Source organism: Leucopleurus acutus, assembly GCF_964270905.1.
Source record: "Leucopleurus acutus genome assembly, chromosome: 2".
Classification (NCBI taxonomy): domain Eukaryota; kingdom Metazoa; phylum Chordata; class Mammalia; order Artiodactyla; family Delphinidae; genus Leucopleurus; species Leucopleurus acutus.
In genome coordinates, this window is record NC_139143.1 from 83,840,555 (window position 1) to 83,857,889 (window position 17,335).

General features: G+C 45.2%; 1 protein-coding gene across 1 annotated transcript; it reads left to right on the forward strand.

Moving 5' to 3' along the window:
* Positions 1–6,239: 6,239 nt before the first annotated feature.
* On the forward strand, positions 6,240–11,417 carry S100A11 (S100 calcium binding protein A11). The gene is made up of 3 exons (XM_082833421.1): positions 6,240–6,319; positions 10,098–10,250; positions 11,094–11,417. Exons 1-3 carry the CDS (start codon positions 6,317–6,319, stop codon positions 11,247–11,249), a joined length of 312 nt encoding a protein of 103 aa, XP_082689547.1. The 5' UTR covers positions 6,240–6,316; the 3' UTR covers positions 11,250–11,417.
* Positions 11,418–17,335: the final 5,918 nt, after the last annotated feature.

The following is a 17,335-nucleotide window of genomic DNA, read 5'->3' on the forward strand; positions in this document are numbered from 1 at the left end:
TCATGAAGGAGGAACTTCATTGAAGGAGCCATAGAATTTCATCAGAGGGAACTGAAATTAAGGATGTTTCAAAGGCAGAGAAAGCTTGGGTAACAGCAAAGAGGTAAGAAAGTACAGAGGATCTTTGAGTGATAAACAGTGGTTCCATTTGTTAAAGCATGGAGCATAGAAAGGAAAGTGGCAGATGACACGCTGAGAACCCCTGCCACAACCTGTCAGCGTCCTATACCTGTTTCACTTCAGACAGCATAACCTGCTTCACACTCCTGCTCTCCACTCCAGCTCCTCTCATCATCCCGGCTGAGCTCAGCACTGACGAGGATCACCCACCCAATGCCCCACCCTCATAGCTCTTGACCTCCCTCCTTGATGCCCACGCCACATACACTGCAGTCAGTTTGAGGCCCTTAGGCATGCTTGGATTTTGCCATCATAAGAGTTCTATCTACAAATTACTAAACTCACTGGAAGTTTGTATTATACGAATAACTTCTTAAATCCCCAGCTCTCTCCATCCCTCTTTTCCATTTAACTTGTTCTTTGATGTTATGGAGAAATTTTTTGTGCCCACCCACCTTCCATGTCCTCACTCCTTCCTTTTTCTTCGTGTACTCAATGCCCAATCAAGTGGATTACTTTCTCACCCACACCCTCAACTCCTTCACTGCTTTATCCTTTTGTTATATCCATTCTGTAAAACCCTAAACCCATTTCACAAGCCTCTCTCTTGGATCCGGTGACTAGATTTCTAAACACACCAGAAGAAAGCCATACAGCCTCACAATCATACAATCATGTGTATTAGAGCCACTGCAAAATTATAGCTTCCTAAGCTTTTGCACCACTCAGCCATCTGAGTCAGCTCCTGTTTCCATTTCCCTCTGGGACCATAGAGAACCTCTTCAAGTCTCCTACTCAAATCCTGTGGGCTCTGTCAAGCATGTCCTTACCTCCCTCTTCGTATGCCAACAAGGGTATCAGGAAGGATACTCCTCTGCAGCCCTCCCAAGGCTATGGTCCCTCTATAGCCTCACTCCTCATTTTCCCCTCTTCCACTCTGTGGAGTAATTCATCCACCATAGCTCCTGAGACCTTGCTCTATCGTTTGTATCATCTCAACCTTGTACATGTGCCTTCCCATTCTGGTGACTCCTCCATACCCTGTGAACCCCCTCAAGGGAACACTGCAGTAAGCAGGATACTGGCTCTGCCCTCAAGTAGATTGCTGTCTAGTGAGGAAAATAACCAAGTAAACAGAAAATGACCGTAGAGCATAGTAAGAATTACAGTACAAGGAGCTATGGGGGAACGTATAGTGGATACAGGACATGCTGAATTCCTCCAGCTTTGAATTGTGACAACACATGCGAAGTTCTGTCTACCAGAGAACCTCATTAGAGACTCGGTGCCCAAGGCTTTTACTGGAGGCTGGTCGCATACGCACACTCTCTCCAGCATGTACCGGAAAACTCCAAATTCCCAGAAGGAAAGCAGGTGCTTGGCATAAACTACATTGTTTGTACCAACAGTTTAGGCACAATGAGCCACCTTAGGCACAGTGAGGCCCAGTGAGGGAACAGATGAGAACCCTCTTGAAATCCAAGTTCCCAGATGCCAGCCGAAGTCCAGCCTTGCAAGCAGGCCTTTCCAAGGACAGCAGTCTCGGGCAGCTATGCTAACTCTTTTTTTGCATAGATACCTAGCACTCTCTTAGGAGATGAGGAATGCTTAGGGAAGATGATTTCTAAGTTATATGAAGGATGACACTATGGACTTAACTGTGTCTGTCCCAACAACAACAACAACAAAATTTGCATATGTTAAAGCCCTAATGTGACTGTATCTGGATATAGGGTCTTTAGGAGGCAATTACAGTTAAATGATTAAATGCTTAAATGTCATAAGAGTGGAGCCCTAATTCAGTAGGAATGTGGCCTTATAACAAATGGAAGACAGAGAACCCTCCCTCTCTCCACCATGTGAAGACTCAGCGAGAAAGCAACCATCTGCGAACCAGGAAAAGAGCCCTCATCAGGACCTGAGTCGACTAGTATCTTGATCTTGGACTTGCAGCCTCCAGAACTGTGAGAAAACAAATTTCTGTTTAAACCAGTCAGTCTGTGGGAGTTTGTTATGAGAGTCCAAGACGACCAAGATGAGAAAAAGACTATTGCAGGCAGACCAGACAGATGTGCAAAGGCCCTGAGGTGAGACAGAGATTTGAAGAGCTATAAGTAAATGTGACTGTTCCCGGTCCTATTCTCTCCTAAAGTGATTTCATCCCTCTTCCAAACCCCCCACATCTAAGCAGAGGCCAAGTTTGATTGCTTTTGCCTTCTCGGTACTTGGAAATTCCCTGCCCCACCTCCATGGCCATCTCACCTTGGTTATTGCAACAGTATCCTAATATGTTCCTTGCCTCTAGTCTCTCTCCTCTCTGGTACATTTTCTATGCTTCCCAAAAGGTGAAGTGGATCAAATCTCCTGATTTAAAATCTTCAGTGGTTCTTGATAGATAACCCTCAGATACAATCCAAATTTCCAAGCGTAGCCCTTAGTGCTCTGACCCTTACCTCTCCAGGCTCAGTCCCACAGCTCCTGGCTCACATTTACCATCACCCCATACCCAAAGCCCAGGACTACCGAACCACCTGCAAGTACTGAGAATACACATATGCTTCCCCCCTGCTTACTTTTGCACAAGCCATTACGGAAGGGTTCCTCTGAAGACACCACTCTACGTTCTAAGTATTTTACATGATTACATCTTCATCCTCACAACAACCATATGAAGTGAGTACTACTACTCTCCACTTTATAGTTGAGGAAACCAAGGCACAGAGCAGATAAATGACTTGCTGGAGCTCATACAGATAATATGTTGCAGCACTGTGCTTCACCTTGCTTCACCACTGTGCCCATCTACCTAATGAATTATTTTATTTACTTTTTTTTTTTTTTACACCTGGTGGATTCTTATTCATCCTTCACTACCCAACTCAAGCACCACTCTCTCCACAACACTTTCTCTGCTCCTCCAGAGTTAACCACTCACTTCATTCCCAGCAGTATCACTGTGCCTTGGTCACACCCCTGTTATTATGGTTGGCTATTGTATCCATTTAAGATCCTGCCCAGCCCTGCACAGAGCTCAGGTTGCACATAAGAATTACCCTGCACAGTGGAAGTCCCCACATTTATTTCCTGAATAAATTGACTCATCTGTACCTCATTTTTGTCTCTTGGTATCAACTTACCAGCCCTCACTCATCCTCAGCTCCTTGCCCACTTTAGCCCTTCACTTTGACACACCATTTACCTACTTTGCCAATTCTACTTTGCGTGCCATCTTCCTGAACTCTCCCCTCCTTTAACTGAAAACCCCTTTCATCATGACCCTGGTGAGTTGTCAACACAGACAGCCCTCACTGGGCGGGGCTGATTCCCCAACCTGGTTCTGGAGAATTCATACTTATTTGATTCAGCTCTTTTCTTTGGTTTCACTCAAGCTACCTCATAGGGCAGGGAAGTTATTGAAAGAATAGAGGCCTTACATGAAATCAGGAAAACTAAACAACCAGGTGCAGGGAGAACAAGAACACTATTCTGCACATTTTTTCCAAACTTCACAGCTCCTACTTATTTATGGTGTCTGCTTCTTCATAATTTTTATTTGCCGTGACCTCATGATTCTGTCCATGCAAATGTTCAGCTTCACTTTTCTCAATGCCTAATTTGCTATGTGTTGCTAATTTCAGTTTCCCAAAAAGCTGAAGGGTCCCAGCTCATCTTTTCACGTCATGTCATGAAACATCCACTACTATCCATTCTATGGACTAGCAGTCCTTGAGTCCAGCACTAACCTCAATCCAATCAGCTGTGACAGTGGGCACAGGGTCAAATCATGCAAAAATTCACTAATGGGGCTGGATTTTCAGCAGAGGCAATAAATGGGGTGTTTTTCCTTAAAGAGGAATGTTGTATGGGAGGTCCCATGATTCAGGTATGGAGTAGTTTAGACCAATGATTCTTTACTATTTTTGACCATAGATTTTTCTGAGAAACAGATGAAAGCTCTGAAGAAGAAGTTCTCTTATGCAGAAAATTTCACATATACCTTTAGGGTATTTGTGGACCCCAGCAGCCATCCATGGAACACCCCCCAAAACACCATAGGTCTAAAGTCTATCCATAGACCACCCCAAAGGCAGGCATTAATATCACATTTATGTTTGTATCTCTTGTACCTAGCAGTGGGCCTGGCACATAGTAGTTTTCCAAAAATATTTTTTGAATGAATAAATTGAAGGAGTCATTCATTAATTAAGGTTAAAGAGGATTTTCAAAGCCAGATAGAAGCTAAGAAGTTTGGATTTGATATAAAAGGCATTAGAGAGCCATCGTGTTTGGTTCTTTTGTTGTGTTTCGTTTTTAAGCAGGCACTTGATCAGAGCTGTACATTAGAAAAATGTGTCTTTAACAGTCAATAGAACAGATTGGAGGGCAAGAGACCAGTTAGGAAACTGGAGGAAAGAGGGAATGCAAATCTAAACTAGAACACTGGAGGTGAGAATAAAAAATATGAGGGGCAGATCCAAGAGAAAGTGTAAAAATAAAACTGATGGGGCTTCCCTGGTGGCGCAGTGGTTGAGAGTCCGCCTACCAATGCAGGGGACACGGGTTCGCGCCCCCGTCCGGGAAGATCCCACATGCCGCGGAGCGGCTAGGCCCGTGAGCCATGGCCGCTGAGCCTGTGCGTCCAGAGCCTGTGCTCCGCAACGCGAGAGGCCACAACAGTGAGAGGCCCGCGTACCGCAAAAAAAAAAACTGATGGTACTTGGCACTCGATAACATTTGGGGGTAAGAAAGGGATTTAGAGTCAAAACCCGGCTCCAAAGTTCTCAAGTCGGGAGAACAGAAGAGTGGCAATACCATTAGCAGAGGTAAGGAAGACAGAAGAGAAACAGATTTAGGGAAAACAAGTATCTCTTGAATTGAGTTTGAGGCTCAGGTGAGACTTTCAAGTGGATTCAAGAACAACTGAAAATGTGGGTCTGGCGTAGGTGAGAAGAGATGAAGGTCTGATCAGAAGTGACCAGCTGAGGCTGCAGGAGCAGAGGGGATAACAGGAAGCAGTTTACACAATGCCCTGCAGCCCATTATCTTTCCTTTGCATCTATTCCCGTTTTTGAAGCCCTCCCAAAGCCATCACTTTTTTTTTTTTTTTTTTTTTTTTTTTTTTTGCGGTACTCAGGTCTCTCACTGTTGTGGCCTCTCCCGTTGCGGAGCACAGGCTCCGGACGCACAGGCTCAGCGGCCATGGCTCACGGGCCCAGCCGCTCCGTGGCATGTTGGATCTTCCCGGACCGGGGCGCGAACCCGTGTCCCCTGCATCGGCAGGCGGACTCTCAACCACTGCACCACCAGGGAAGCCCAAAGCCATCATTTTATCTGATAGTCATAACAATTTTGTGAAGTAGGAAAGGAAAGGGCACCTACTTTTACAGGTAAGGAAATGGAGACTCAGAGGACTGAGGGGTTTTGCCAAACGTATTGCAACGAAGTAATTACAGATCTAGGATTAGAACCCAGAGCTTCTGATTCTTCATACAACTCCCAACTCCGGTGCCAACTGCACACAGATAAATGCCCTACTTGCAGGGTTCAGTAGTTTGCAGTAGTACTGTACCGTTGCAGTTCTTTGGGGTCTAGGGTCTTGCTTTGTTTTGTTTGTTTTTTTAACTGTTTTCGGTTTAGAGAGAAGTCTGAGACAACGGTGCTCCAGCTGGCACAAATCACTACCGTTTAGTCTGTTAACGTCTCCAGTGCGAAAGAGACAGCCCTGGTTTCTAGGGAACTTATAGCCCACACTCCACGTTGCACGTTTTTCAAAGGGACCTTTCTGCCTGTCTAACATGAATGACCAGAATGAGCTCGTGAGCTTGTACAGGGAAAAGACCCACAGACTTGGACAGAGTTCCAGAAGACCGCTATGCAAAACTTTCAATTCGGAAAAGTCCAAAATCTTCAAGGTTCACGGGACAGGGGAGAGAGATTATTTAGGGCTCAGCGAGGACAATGGGTTTTGTGTGAGTTTTAAGGTGAAGCCGTGTGCTTGGCAAAGAAAGGCGACGGTGACCCGTCCGGATCCGCGCGGCGGCGGACGGAGCGGAGGAGGGGGCGCGTGAGTCAGGCGGAAGCCGCGCGGGGCGGAGCCGGGTGGGGCCGGACCAGGGAGGTAGCAGACCCGGCCCGCCGCCCAGTGCGCGCCTCGTCGCTCCTCGCTCGCAGCCCCGTGCTTCGCTCCTCTCCAAACATGGTAAGCCGCGCTTTTTATTTGTCTTCCTCTTGCATGAAAAGAAAAAAGCAACAGCATACTTTTCACCAGACTTGGTCTTTGGTTTTTATATGGACGTGTTAGGAACCAGAGCAGGACGAATGAATCTATGGCAGGGAATTAGGAAAGAGCAGATGGAAGGAAGAAGCCCTGAATTATACCTGTAATAACAGCCTAGGGGTAGCAACGGGAGGTTCTTTCGTTTTCCAGGCGAAGGTCTAGGGCTGGGATAGAGGAAATGCACTGCGAGCCGCGCCCCGCTCGGAGCCCCGCACAGGGTGAAGCCGCCCCGACCCCTCGCTCAGCCGAGACGGGGGCAGGGGTGTCCGGCCGGTGCGGGACGCCCCTCGCCGCCGGTGTCCGCGGAGCCCGGGGTACGACCTAAAGACAGGGGTTGGAATTCTGCGCGGCGACGCTAGTTATGTACAGTTCTAGAGACCAGAAAGGGAACGTTTCAGACCTAATGGTCTGACCCGTAGGGGAAATCAGAGTTTCGGTAAACGACCGGCGAACGGCCAAGGCGCAGAGACTGAAACTGAAGCGGGTCCCAGCTAGCCGAGCGGCGGCCAGGAATGTGGGAGGAGCCCGGCGACCGGAAGCCCCCTCCTCCTTTCTTTTTCCCCCTAGCCCACCATCTTGTTAGGTGCTCACCCCGTCTCCTGTTTTTCTTCTCTCAGCTCCTGCCATCCCCATTTTGAACTCTTTTCTATCTTTTCCATTAATACACCTCCAAAATCTGCCTCTTCCTTGGCCTCTCTTTAGTGAAGGGAGGTCTGCAAACTTCCGCCCAAGGGCCAAATCGGGGTTCTGTTCGCCCACGAGCTACGAACGGATTTTACATATTTAAATAGTTGAAAGAAAGTCAAAGGAAGAATAATACTTTGTAACACGTGAAAATTATATGAAAATCAAACTTCAGTGTTCATAAAGTTTTATTGGCGCACGACCACGCCCATTCATGAGTTTTCTGTGTGGTTGCTGCCCTGCTACAAAAGCAGAGTGACAGAGACCATGTGAGCCGCACTGGCCTAAAACTTATACCATCTGGCCCTTTACAAAACACGTTTGCCAACCCCTGCTTTAGTCTGCCAGTCTGTACCCCCGAGTGCGCTTTCTCCTTTCCGTGCAAAAGCGAGGAATCAATGTCCCATGGAACATAGAAAAGGCAGACCCAGCACCACCAAGTGGTAAAGACCTGGAATGACCGCCCCGGCGGAAGGTGGATGCCACCAGGGCTCCTTGGGAGGAAAGGGAGCATGTTAGTTAAGAATGAGAACTGCAATACTTGAGTTTTTTCAGGCGTTACTTTTTTTTTTTTTTTAACTTTCTCAAATGTTGAGTGTTTAGCATGCATTTTTTAACATTTATTTTTGTCTGCGTTGGGTCTTAGTTGCTGTGCGTGGGCTTTCTCAGGTTGTGGTGAGCGGGGGCTACTCTTTGTTGCAGTGCAAGGGCTTCTCATTGCGGTGGCTTCTCTTGTTGCAGAGCACAGGCTCTAGGTGCACGGGCTTCACTAGTTGCGGCATGCAGCCTCAGTAGTTGTGGCTCACGGGCTCTAGAGCGCAGGCTCAGTAGTTGTGGCACACGGGCTTAGTTGCTCCGCGGCATGTGGGATCTTCCCGGACCAGGGCTCGAACCTGTGTCCCCTGCATTGGTAGGCAGATTCTTCACCACTGCACCACGAGGGAAGTCCCTAGCATGCATTTTTTTAATTCTCTCACAGCACCCATTTATCACGCTGTTTTCTCCTTCCTATCATTGTTCCCATCAAATACAACTCTGAGGATGCAGTGATGGGGAGCACTGGCCTCCATCCAAGCAGGAGATCTCCTCCTTCAGCCACTGCTCGAACTTGAGCAAAGCTTTCCTGTCTCTGGGCCTCTCTGCCCCTCCAGCACTACAAATTTTGCAATTCCATTTAAGTAATTTGATAATTGTGTTTCTTTTCCTCTGGAAATTACCTCTGGGAAGAAATGCAGGGGTTTTAACTTTCTCCATGTGGCTGATAGCAACAGTTTTAAAGGGGGAAAAAAATCTGTCAAGATTGACGTTAAGGAGAGAAAAAGGAAAAGCAGAAAGCCACTTTGAAACTGGAAAATCAAAAAGCAATCTGAATTCCGCAAAGAAAAGAGGCAGAGGACACATCTGTAGGTCTAGGAAAAGATCACAAAGCCCTTGCTCCTCAACCTGGAACCTTCTACCCTATCTGGTGTGCCCTTCCAGTCAGCCTTGTTCCTGTAATCTGACACGTTAGTAAGACTGTGAGATTGTAGTCCTGGTAAGAAAAGCTGTTGTGCAAATACATCTGTTTCTAGGCTGTGGTATTTTGTTTCTCACCAAAACTCTGAAGCTACCAACACTTTTCTAAAGAAAAAGTTCTGACAGTGTGACCATTGAGGAAGAATAGATCTCCAGAAGGGGCTTTATAGATGCTTCAGGATGCAATGAGCACCAGGCACCTGGCTAGGCAGTTAAAGCACCTGGAGAGACTGAAGGAGGGAAGGAGACTGGCAGCTGTGCAGCTAAGAGCTCAGATCAATAACAGGGCTCACATCAATCCTTAACATATTAATTATGGGGCCTGAAAGTCTCCAGCTCTGGGCTCCAGGAAGTCCATCCCAAGAACAGATTAACGGGCTAAGTGCCACATTGCGAATGTCACCATCCAATGTAGACATTGTTAATGTCCAGAGAGAAAGCTTTGGAGGAAGGGTGTGGCCCTGCAAGATTTCCAGAAAGTCTGCAGTTCCCCTTCCTATCCACCAGGGGGAGCCCACGAGTTCCTCACGTCTGGGGCCCAGGTGCTGGCTGGAATGAGGGGCAGACTCGGCATGACAGAATTTCCTTGAAGACATCTGTTGTAAGGAAAGTAGAGCCCAGAACAGGATATGAACCTTGTGCTCCTTCTAGTGCAACCACAGCTGTGGTTCAGCTCCGTAGATGCGATGGGAGCTGTGTGAGCGGCAACCTAAGAGCCCCCATATCAACCTTCCTGGTGTGAAGTGACCAGAGAAGTTCCACCAGCCTTTTCTGTGGGAATTAGTGGCATCTGGGAATAGAAGGAGCAAAGGCCAAGGGCTGCAGAAAGCAACCTGGAGGCTGAGATTGTAGAAGTAGCTCTGCCATGTCAGTTCCCTTCTCATGCCTGTTTCCTCACGTGTAAAATTAAGGGGTTCTAACTCTCAAATACGAAAGCTGCTTTCCAACATCCAAAAAGTTCTCAGATCTCCTACCCCATACACAATAATAACTATGCTTTTAGTTTTCTTCTAGAAAATGTATGAGTCCTGGGAATTCAGTATTCCTTTAAAAAGAAATACCATTTCACTTATCACAGTAGCCTCCATATACTCTTGGAAAATAGGGAACTTTTTAATCTATAGACAATGCTTGGTATGTATATGGATTTGTGGATATATAGTTATACATATATTTATCCACACATTCTAAAAATATCAGTAAACCCTGTCACCTCACGCTCATCTAGGCAGTCTACTGCTTTCAAACATACCAGCATGCTCCATATTTACCCTCACTAATTTTCACCTGGAATAAACATGTGAGGAGATGTGGGGAGGAAGCTCACCGAATGTGACTTTCTGTGGTTGTCTTGGGCCCCTTAGCCCCCTAAACAACGACCGAGTCTTTCAGGAAACTGCTTGACCCAAAATGAAGAGACAAGATCCTCTGGAGTTTTCCCTAGCACCCAGCTTTTGATATCTTGCCCTTGTCTGAACCCTGAATTTTTTTTTTTCCAAAGGCAAAAACATCCAGCCCTACAGAGACTGAACGGTGCATCGAGTCTCTGATTGCTGTTTTCCAAAGGCATGCTGGAAGGGACGGTAACAACAGCAAACTCTCCAAGGCGGAGTTCCTTATCTTCATGAATACAGAGCTGGGTGCCTTCACAAAGGTATTGGTCCCTGCCCCCACCCCCAGGCCACACACAGCATGAAACAAGACCCTGGGAGAATGGCTAGGCGTGAAGGACAGCAGCTGAGCCCCTAAGGCTGAGTAAACTCTGAATGACTATTAAAGGACCTTCTGTTCTCCTCTTCTTTGAATAAAGTATGTTCTAAAGATCAAAGTTATCAAACTACACTGACATAGGGAACAGTGATTTTTTTCATTTAAGGAGAGGGGCTTACAAAATGGTAAATGGAGTAATAGAAGAGTTTTCAAATTTTATTCCTCCACCCCAAAGCCTCTAGGGCAGCCGTAGAACTTTCTGTAGTGATGGAATTAATGTTCTATATATGCGCTACCTGATATGGTAGCCACTAGCAACTAAAGGACTGACTTTCTAAATTAATTAAGTAGCCATATGTAACCAGTGGATGTAAGTGTGCGTATGTGCTGGGGGCTTGGATGAGTGGAGGATGGGGCTGATTAGGCAGGGACCGCATCCTCTTTCCACCTCCAGTCACTCTGCTTTTATGTAGTTTGTATATTAGAGTTGCATGCAACACTTAGAAAAAGTTTTCCACTGTTTTTACAAAATTGAGTAACCCCTGATGGTCACAGAAAGAACCCTGGACTAGGAGCTAGAAAAGCTGGGTTCGTGTCCTAGGTCTTCCGCTTAGGCCACTCACTTCACCTGTTTGAGTCTGTTTCTGTCTCTGAAAAGTGCGAATATTAATAACCCCTACCCGGTACCTCGCACTCTTGTAAGAATAAAATGTGGAAACATTTTTGAAAGCATCTTAGAAAGTACAATATAAAGGTACTAATATCATTATTATTATTATCTTTGCAGAACCAGAAGGACCCTGGTGTCCTTGACCGCATGATGAAGAAGCTGGACCTCGACTCTGATGGACAGTTAGATTTCCAAGAATTTCTTAATCTTATTGGCGGCCTGGCCCTAGCTTGCCATGACTCCTTTATTAAGTCTACCTCTTCCCGGAAGTAAATCGGAGGAGCCTTTGGGCCTGGCCTCCAGCCCCACTCCCTTTCCTTCAGCCTCCCAATTATCATCTACCCCTCACAGCCCACACATACCCTGAGCCCAGTGTACCCGCCACCCCATGCAGGCCACTCCTGCTGGTAGTAATAAAACAATATTGTTTTTTAAAGCACACACTGGAGAGTCAGTAAATTTGTGCAAGGGAGGGAGATGACTGGGAGGAATATAAATTAGATTGATGGAAACAGTTACCAGAAGTTGCAAAGTAAATAGTAAAAATGCATCTTGGGTGTATAAATAATCATGACTAATGATACCAACATAATCATCTAAATTACTCAGACTGATGGAGAGACATCACTTTTTGTTCACTCATTAAACGTCTATACACCCCTACTACAGGCACTGTCATAGGCTTTGAAGATACAGTCAGCAAGACAGATAAGGTCCTGCCTTCACTGAGGTTACCTTCTAGTGTGGGGGGGGAAACAAATGAATAAACAAACAAATAAACAAAGAACTATGAGTGCAAAAAGATAGTTGTTGTCTTTCTGAAAGCCAAATTGAATTCTTTTCAAAAACTTGATTAGAGAAACTCACTGAAGATAACTGTGGTTGATGTAGGTGTAGCTGAAACAACTGTAAACAAATGTGAAAAGCCTCATAAAAATCTAGAAGCATCTTTCACTCAGATTGCCTCACAAGTATCTTTAAATTCCTCCACTTAAAGGAACTGGGACTTCATCCTGGTGGTCCAGGGGCTAAGACTCCACGTTCCCAATGCAGGGGGCCCAGGTTTGATTCCTGGTCAGGAAACTAGATCCCACATGCTGCAACTAGGAGTTCACATGCCACAGCTAAAGATACTGCATGTCGCAACTTAAAAAAAAAAAAAGATCCCACATGCTGCAATGAAGATCCCTCGTGCAGCAACTAAGACCCAGTGCAGCCAAATAAATACATAAGTAATAAATTGTTTTTTTTAAAAAAGGAACTGAAAATCATAAGTGTGATTTATGCGAGAAAGGCAGTATAGCAAAATATTGGTAAATGTACATGTTTTAAGTTTAAATATTTAGAATATTTTTATGAATACCCATTTTAACTGATTTTTTTTTTTAAGTTAACCAGCCAGCTACTGGTCCCTACCCTTCAGAAAAGCCAGTCTCTACCATTTCCCAATAAACTCGTATTCTTCTCTCTGCCCCAGCTTGATCTCTTCCACTCCTTTCTCCACCCTGTGACCAAAGAGTTTTTAAAGGCAAACTTGATGATGTCACTCCCTTGGTTAAAACCAAGCATTGATTCCTCGTAATAAGCAAGATGAAATCCACAGTTATCTTTGGGCACCCAAGGGCCTTCATGGTGGGTCCCTAACCCCTTCTCCAGCCTCATTTCCACTTCTCTCTAGACTTGCCAAATACTCCTGAGCTGATAACTATGTGCTGTGCCTCTGTCCCTTCATAATCTCTTCTTGCTGCCCTGAAAGCCCTTCGCTCCTTTCCCACCTTTTCCTACTCTATAGAGCAGCACAAGTGTCATCTCCCCTTATACTGTGCTTTCACAGCACTCTGTTCTCACCTCTCTTACAGCACTTATCACTCTGTATTGCAACAGTGATGTCTTCCCAGACTTGACTTTGAACTCAGGAAAAGGGATCTAGTTAAATGCATCACTGTATCACTAGTACCTAGCGTGGTGCCCGGCATATAGTGGGTCTGAAAAAGTAGATAGTGCTATAAAATCAGACTTGGGACACTACGCATATCAGTCAGGGTTCCCACAGGAAACACGTGCACACTCACCAGGGTCACTGAAGAAAGTTTACTGAAGAGACTATTACAAAGTTGTGCTCAGGGATAAGAGAAACAAGGGATGTCAAAGCACCAGGGACTAGCAAAATTAGGAAGCTGTTACCACCACTAGGCCTGACTGGGCAAACCAAGGAGCAGTTACTGGAAGCTAGCAAGAACCATAGGCAAGGGAGAGGGGTCCCCACAGATGCTGTGGCCTTGTTCATAGAAATACGGCCACTATCAGACCACAGGCGGCAGGAGGGAGCCAGGGGAATAAATACCGATTTCTCTCTCTTCCCATCTTCATGATCTCCTGCCAGCACCTCCCATGGGACAAGCCAGCTGGAAAGCTGAGAAGGGCAGAGAAGCATAGAAAGTGGATATGGAGGGGCAAAGAGAATATCTATCACATTGTAGAAAGGTGAGATCATTATTTCCCTACCACAGAGTTAACTCCTGTCAGAGAGAGAAGCAGAGGATAAAGTGCCAACGCTAATGCAAATAAATATTTTTTAGTATATATCCTTAATTTATTAAATTTTTTTTGTGGTTAAATTTACATAACATGAAATTTAGCATTTTAACCATTTTTAAGTATACAGTTCAGAAGCATTAAGTACATTCACACTGTGGTGCGACCATCACCACTATTCATCTCCAGAACTTTTTCTTCCATGACGGAAATTTTGTACTCCCCACTCCCCTCTACTCCCATCCCTGGCTACAGACATTCTACTTTCTGTCTCTGTGAATTTCACTACTGCAGGTACCTCATACAAGTGGAATCATACAATATTTGTTTTTTTGTAACTGGTTTATTTCACTTAGCATAATGTCCTCAAGGTTCATCCATGTAGCGGCACATGTCAGAATTTCCTTCCTTTTTAAGGCTGAATAATATTCCATTGTATGTCCATTGTATGTATATATTACACTTTGTTTATCCATTCACCCACCAATGGACACTTGGATTGCTTCCACCTTTTGGTTACTGAGAATAATGCCACTATAAACATGGGTGTACAAATATCCATTAGAGTCCCTGCATTCAATTCTTCTGGATTATACACCCGGAAGTGGAATTGTTGTATCATATGGAAATTCTGTGTTTAATTTTTTAGGAACCACCATGCCATTTTCCACAGCAGCTACACCATTTTACATTCCCATCAGCAATGTACAAGCAATGTCCAATTTCTTCACATCCTCACCAACACTGGTTATTTTCTGTGTCTTGGATAATATTCAACCTAACAGGCATGAAATGGTATCTCATTATTTTCATTTGCATTTCCCTAGTAATTAGTGATGTTGAGCAGCTTTTCATGTACTTATTAGTCACATATATCTCGACTGGAAAAATATCTATTCTAGTACTTTGCCCATTTTTTCCCGACTTTATTGAGGTATAATTGGTATAAAACTGCACATAATTTATGTATACAATTTGGTAAATTTGTCCATTTTTTAATTGGGTTGTGTGGTTTTTTATTATTGAGTTGTAGGAGTTCTTTATATATTCTGGATATTAATCCCTTATCAGATACATGATTTGCAAATATTTTCTCCCATTCTGTGGGTTGCTTTTTCACTCTATTGATAGTGTCCTTTGATGCACAAAAGTTTTTAATCTTGATAAAGTTTTATTTTTGAATGTGTCTATTTTTCTTTTACTGCCTGTGTTCCTGGTTTCACATCCAAAAAACTATTGCCAGGGGCTTCCCTGGTGGTGCAGTGGTTGAGAGTCCGCCTGCCGATGCAGGGGACGCGGGTTCGTGCCCCGGTCCGGGAAGATCCCACATGCTGCGGAGCGGCTGGGCCCGTGAGCCATGGCCGCTGAACCTGCGCGTCCGGAACCTGTGCTCCGCAACGGGAGAGGCCACAACAGTGAGAGGCCCGCATTAAAAAAAAAAACAAAAAACAAAAAACATTGCCAGACTGAATGTAGAATTAAAAAAAGAAAGAAAAAAAAAATCAAGCTAAGATCTAGCCCTTTTTAGGAAGGTTTGCGCCATGATGTTAGGACTTCTGTCAAGATTGAGGATGGAGCAAATACAGCAAGCCCCTTCCTACTGCAAATAATGCTGGATAAAATGGAACACCCCCCTCCAAAATAAGTTTAAATACTTAGTTCAAAATTCAGAAAGAGAAATATCCAGATGCCCAAAGCAAAAAAGGAACCCACAGTTGTAATTATGCCAGAATTGAGGTCATGTGAACCTAGGCTGCAGAACAGGAGCTCTTAGCTAAAGGAGACAAACCACTAAAGAGTTGCCCTATCAGTGATGAAGACTGAAAAACTCAGCCCACCACCCCAGACAAGACTCAGAATAAGCCATAGGGGGAACAAAGTTATCTGAGAGAAGTCAAAATGCTGCACTTGTGCTTCCTGGAGGCATGGGGCTCAAACACACACTGCTGCTTTGTACAGAATCTCCAGGCTAAGAAATTACCTTAAAAGTGCTCCAGAGCAGTAAACACAATAAAACCCTAGGCAAATGCAAACCACCTCATGGAGACACCCCAGGCATTTGGAGGATTTCCACAGAAGACAAATCCTGCTAAAATAGGCTGCAAACATTACAAACATTACACTGCACATGAGAGGCTATCAGTATGTGCAAAAGATGAGAGACTTTGCACCCAAGTAAAGAGAGAGAGCAATCTGGAAAGGACTTTAACATGAGTTTGTTTAAAATGTTCAAATAAATACAGGCAGGAAGTAGGATACATAAAACAAGAACAGGGATACATGAAGTAGGAAAAAAAAAGAGAAGCAATAGAGAGTCTATACGTGAAATATATAGTCATGCAGATATATAAAGGATCATGAAGCTGGACGTTTCACCAACAATTCCTGGCCCTGCTGGGGTGATGACGGGAGGATCTGTCCCCGCCCGCTAGACCTCAGGAAGACCTCACTGACTCACTGCACCCGCCCACCTCACAAAGACCCTGTTGTACTCTCCACGAACCTGGTGAGAGATGTTTTGGGAATTTGGGCAGAGAGACAGAGAGGACCACACCTGTACAGCAAGATCGATAATTCACGCTTTGTTTCTCTGCTGTCTCTAATCTCCCCTAGTCACCAGTGAAAACATTCCTGAATGGCCACAGTCAAGAAAGAAGACTCTGAGAGGGAAAGACAAGTCTGCACTGGCTGGGAACTGGCTCTCAGTGACTGAAGCACCCTGTGAGAACAGGCAGCGAGGGCGGAGAGGAACAACGATAATCCCGGGCCCTCGCCGCACCTCTCCCGGCTGAGACTGCAGCCCACACAGAGAGAAATGTTGCTGTTGCCAGATTCATATTTCATCCTCACAGCGACTTAGTGTCAACGTTATCTTAAACATGATGCATGGAGTCACCAGAACTTCTGGTAGGAATGCAAAACAAAGACAACTCAGGAACGTTGTAAGTCCAGTCCACAAAGAGATTAACTTCTGACAGAGCAAGAAAAACAAATGTGGAAGTTGGAGAAGGTGTACATTAACATCACCTAGGCAGCAGAGGTTGCTTCATAAATGCTAGCGACCCTTTCCTCATTTCATCACCATTAAACCTCCTGAACGGATGGCTGGAACTTTTGTTCTCACCCTGCTGACTTCTGGGGAGGGGAGAGGAACTAGATATTGAGTTCAATAACCAATGGCCAATGATTTAATCCATCAGGCCTATGTAATGTAGTCTCCATAAAAACCCAAAAGGACGGGGATTGGAGAACTTCTGGGTTGGTGAACACGTGGAGACAAGGAGAGAGGGGAGCGCTCTGAGGGGACATGGAAACTCTGAGCCCCTTCCCGCAAGCCTTGCCCTATGCCTCTCTTCCACCTGGCTGTTCCTCAGTTATATTCTTTATATAACCAGTAATCTAATAAATAAAATGTTTCTCTGAGTTCTGTGAGCCACTGTAACAAAGTGACGGAACCCAAGAAGGAGGTCATGAGAACCTCCAAAATATAGCCAGTCAGTCAGAAGCACAGGTGACAACCTGGACTTTCAGTTGGCTCTGAAGTGAGGGGAGGGAAAGGACTGAGCCCTTACCATGTGGATCTGACCCTATCTCCAGGGAGATAGTGTCAGAATTGAGTTAAATCGTAGGACACCCAGCTGGTGTCAGAGAACTGCTTGGTCGTGTGGGGAAAAAAACACGCATACAGCAGTTGGTGTCAGAATCATTACCTAGCATCCTCTAAAAGTGACCAATGGGGGACTTCCCTGGCAGTTCAGTGGTTAAGACTCCGTGCCTCCAATGCAGGGGACACAGGTTCGATCCCTGGTCTGGGAACTAAGATC